The sequence below is a fragment of the Alosa alosa genome, chromosome 8, assembly GCF_017589495.1.
Source record: "Alosa alosa isolate M-15738 ecotype Scorff River chromosome 8, AALO_Geno_1.1, whole genome shotgun sequence".
Taxonomy (NCBI): Eukaryota; Metazoa; Chordata; class Actinopteri; order Clupeiformes; family Clupeidae; genus Alosa; species Alosa alosa.
In genome coordinates, this window is record NC_063196.1 from 35,030,111 (window position 1) to 35,035,110 (window position 5,000).

The window sequence follows — 5,000 nt, forward strand, 5'->3', positions numbered from 1 at the left end:
GCCCTGAGTGGACGTTACTGCCCCCTCCGGCGCCACCCAGCCCCCCGTTACCCCCGACCCCGCCTGCGCCCCCCCTCCTCCGCACGGCTGCATGGGATTGGCCAGCTCGGGCGTGCTGACCGTGTGGGAGATGGCGCTGCCCACGCCCCCCCCTCCGCCGGACGCCATGCCCCCCGAGCGGCAGCCCATCATGCCCCCAGTGCCCCCTGCGTGCGCCCCGGGCAGAGGTCCGGCGTGATGCCCCCCCATGCCCCCGTAGCCCAGCGGATGCCCCCCGCCGCCCGCCACCCCCCCGTACTGCCCCCCGTGGTAGAGCCCCCCCGCGCGCTCACGGATCTCTGGCTGGCTGTTGACCAGCGCCTCGGGGTGGCGGTAGGCGTGGGCGTGGCTGATGTTGAGGCTGCGCAGCGATAGGCTGTGGCTGTCGGCGGAGCGGCGCTGTGGCGCGTGCTGATTGGGCCGTGCACTGCGTTGAGGAGAGGAGGAGCTCCGCCGCTGCTTCTGCGCATCACAGCGCCGCGATCGTATGGGGCGGTAGGGGAGGCCCGCAGCGCCAGTGGGCTGGACCGCCAGCGGCAGGGAAGTCTCCTCCGGCGTGCTCAGGCTGGGCGATGGTACGAGATGGGACGCCTGCGTGAAGGTCTGCGAGCGGTTCAGAGAGCTCACGCTCGGGCTGCTGCACATGCTGCCGTTCAGAACCGCGCCGCCGTTACGGAAGCCCAGGTCCAGAACACAGCGGTCAAGGCTGCTCTCCGACTTAAAGTACGGGTCGTCATGGAAGATGCTGTCTGCAGGGGGCACCATAGACAACACACAATTAGGACACAACACCAATAACATACACACACACATAATAAAACAATAAAACTAGAAATGCAATTCCAAGGAATTACCAGTGCATGAAAATGCAAAAGTTGTGATGTAAAATATCATGTATAGTTAAAATAGATAATACAGACATGGTTACTATGTTGATGCTAGGATAGACATGGTGGTTGCATAGCTTAATAAAAGTTGATAGTTTAAAAGTAGACTGTTTAACAATGTTAACATGCTAACTATGCTAACCATGCTAACTAACTACAGTGGGTAGGAGTCATAGTTGATTACAAGTGACAGTTACAATGGCTAAACAGTTAAAAAGTTCAGTAGTTTAAAGGGTTAAATTGTTTAACAGTGAATAATTGTAGTGAGGACTTTTATTTTGAAACAGTTTTTGGCAGAGGAAGCAGTTGAACAGGATGTGTAGTCTTAATAGGGCCAGTTTGTATGCTTAAAGCCTGAGACTGGCAGTTGCTGCAGGTGGCTTGACCACCTGGCATAGGATTCTAATTGCTTAATGGCCGTATTGTGATGTCATAATCGCAAATTAAGTCTATGGGGATTTTTTAAAAGTTTATAATTAATAGTTTAAAAGTATAAAAGTTACAAAGATGAAAAGTAAAAGCACACACATGTCTAAGTAAGACCTACAAGTTTGGACCTGAAGTTTCTCGTTAAACGGTTTGAAGCTGCATTAACTGTGTTAGAAGAAGAAGAATAAGAAGCTTAAAGGAGAATTCGGTGTGATATTGACCCAAAGTGTGTTTGAAACATGATACCCAAGTGTGAGCGATGTCCTCATAGCCCATCTCGGCTTGTCCCCTGCACTCCAAAATCTGGCGCTAGTTAGCCGATGCTACCAACAGCTTTTTCAATGGTGGTGCTTTTGGCATCGGGCTAACCATGCAAATAAATCACTGTTCCAAACCTGTTCACAATTCAAAATAATTCAGTGGAAATGCATGGATTCAGTTGTTGCTACTGGAAGAAACTGGAATCCATGCATTTCCACTGAATTATTTTCGGAATCTAATCACTATCATACCTGTTCATTCTTACTTGTCGCTTTCGACTTATCATTGACTAAATTCAAGATGAAAACACCAAGCTAAACCATTGAAGATACTGTCTGCATAAATCGTCTTGTAAGTAAACTACCAGTGCTTTTCAAAGTTCTCAATGTCGTTTTAAATGTCAGGGCCCTCGATCTACCAATGAAGTGTGGAGATACATTGAGCCTAAAGTAAATGGGTGTAAAACAGTGATTTATTTGCATGGCTAGCCGATGCGAAACACCACCATTGAAAAAAGCTGTTGGTAGCTTTTCGGCTAACTAAGCGCCAGATTTTGGAGTGGGGACAAGCCCGAGATGGGCTATGAGACATCACGTTCACACTTTCGGTATCATGTTTCAACCAAGCGGCAACATTTAATCTGAACAATGAAGCCTACCCGGAAGTTCGAAAAACTGCAATACATCGAAAATCCGCTAGGGACTGGTCCCAAAGCCGAGCAAATGTCCATAGACTCCCATGTTAAAATAATCGTTTTCTGGCGTAAATACATGTTTTAAAGCCTGGTCCCATGGACTTTTATTGTACTTTTCGGTAGTTTCCCAGTGCCTGACAACTGTAGGAAATTGAATTTTTTCTAACTCATTAGTTTAGATCATTTAGATATAAATATATGAATAATTAAAGGCATTAGTGGAAGCGATTGGCGGCTGGCGTCGAGACATACAACAGCAGGCGTTGCCAGCTGGTGGAAACCCTGAAACTTTGGCGTCTCAGCCATGATTATACACAAAGTTACCACATCCTTTCTGAACATCTTTATTCAAAAAAAAGCTGACATAAAATGGTTAAGCTAAGCTATTAATTGAAGCCTACTAACCGACACTTTCAGAAGACTTCGTTCCAGTTTTTTCAGGTAAAGTGACATTCATTCACTACTATTTCACGTAGCACTAGATGTTAGCATTATTTAGCATCGAAGTGGGCACTAACGTTAGGCTCACGTTAGCGTCATATAACTCAAATAAGTTAATGTAGAAAATGATGACCCGAATGGCGAAGCACACACATACATTTAGTTAGCTTGAATAAAGTTAGCGTTAGTAGCTCATTATTACTCCCGTTATGAGTTAGCCGCGTTGATCATACTAGCCAGGTGTGAGTCAATGAACAGACAGCTCTAAAGTTAACGTTAGTTCACAAACATACTGGGGCAACAAAGCATGTTCGTCAAAAAAACCTTTTGTAAATCGGCTCTGTGGGAATGCTTAGTCCATTGACAATTTATACAGTCTTTGGGTTGTCGTTTAAGAGCGAAGCATTAAAGGCTTGTTGTCCCAGCCTAGCTGAGGCAAAATTGGTGAACGCTATGAACCATTGACCGTATACTTTGAACATGGAGCTGTGATAACAGCGATAGTTATAACTGGCGTTTGAAACTCTTATTGATGCCATTTATTTAAACACAAATTTGAGCGAACACTTCTTGTCTATGCAAAGTTTCCCTGTAGGTAATCAGACAGGCTGGGTGCTGGAGTGGGCTCTGGACTCTAACTTCAATTCTCGTCTGTGCAGTGGAGCCTCAGAAGCATCACTTCAGCACTGATTCCATGGTACTTTGACATTTTTCATACATTTAATTGGAGCAACCTACTGGTTGTATATTCCAGACTTTATCGTTACCATATACTGAACAAACATGAATACATTTCAGACATTTTAAGTGGCCTTTTATTTTGAGCAGTCAGGGCACAACTGTGCAATAACTATCAAAATAATTTATCATTAGCATCTTTTGATAAGTCACACCACGGGAAAGTAGTTGCATTATGCCTTCAAATCAGCAGGTTTTGGTTGGATACAGATTGCATAATTAAACAATATGGCACCAGTGGCTGGCTATTGTTTGACTGGACCTTAGCCTAATTGTTAATAACTACCTCAATAGGGTGTAGATATGAGCTTACACTGTTTCACTGAAAACACAAAAATACAAGAAATATTTATTCTACATTACTTTAAATACACCACATTTGTTTTGCTTATTGCCCATAAACAGGGCATGTGCAATAGTTGAATCTGGCGTGTCCTGTCCCCATTCAGCTAGTGTTCTGTGAGTTTGTTGTTCATTATAAATATTGGGAGTGAGTCTGCAAATCTTACTTCGTTGTTGTCATATATTGCCTCCACAGTCTATGATTACCACATAAAAATATATTTTTTAGCTTAATTTGTGAGCACTTGTTCACTTGTTCAAGTTCAAGGATGTGACATATACCAATATTTCTGTTTTCAGATCTGGAACATTTGAAATCTACCAGATGGGGCAGAAGTCATTGAGCAGTGGCAGCTTCTGATTTCAAAGGACTTTGTTCACCTTTATTTACAGCATTTGCATCTGTTTCTTTAAAGTGATCTAATATGTATTGACTATGTACTAGCTTAGTACATATTAGTTTTGTTATTTTAGTTTCACAAATTCAGTGGTTACCTGTAATGCTCAAGATATACAAGTAAAAATCACCTTTACTTCTGCATCTGGGTCTTCAATTCAACCTACTGACTGAAGCTGACGGATTTGTATAAATGTTTTTGAAAGCACAGGCAAATTGGTTTGGCATGAGGTTTTAATGTAATTCACAGTTCAGAAAAGTACCATAAACATTTCCAAGTGCAAGTTCAGTAAAGGGTAGGTGTAACAGTCCATCAATAGACATAAAGTGAAATGTACTGTATAGTCTCAATGGGTTCAATATCACCACACCCCAACCAAACCACTTCACCTGGGCGTCTAGTCCCAGGTTAGAAACCCATGGACCTCCTTGCCGCCTCCTCCCATGGCGAACTGCCAAAATAGAAAGGTAAACTTTCATTGGTACCTATATAGCTTACAAGATAATACAATAATGCAAACCAACACTACTTGTTGTAATCAACAAAAGTACAGTTATTTGTACAATGCTGTAGTACTATTGTGCGCTTTGAAATGGGTCTTCAGTGACAAACTACACTAATATTGGCATTGTTATGCCAAACACGGAAGACTGTAACTGGATTTAACGTTTTGATAATAGCCTGACAAGAAGGGAAATAAGGCAAGCTAACCCGAACATGAGCTGGATGGGTGAAAAATGGCCACCGATGAGAAATTTCAGTGTCATCTTA

The 5,000-nt window shown here is 43.4% G+C and overlaps 1 protein-coding gene across 1 annotated transcript in view; it reads right to left on the reverse strand.

Moving 5' to 3' along the window:
* The window catches only part of LOC125298867 (tyrosine-protein phosphatase non-receptor type 14-like), a 70,250-nt gene that overhangs the window by 10,291 nt on the left and 54,959 nt on the right, over nucleotides 1-5,000 (reverse strand). The window contains 2 exon segments of the mRNA XM_048249734.1: nucleotides 1-17; nucleotides 59-788. The exon segment at nucleotides 1-17 is cut by the window's left edge and continues 748 nt beyond it. Coding sequence (XP_048105691.1) covers nucleotides 1-17; nucleotides 59-788 — 747 coding nt within the window.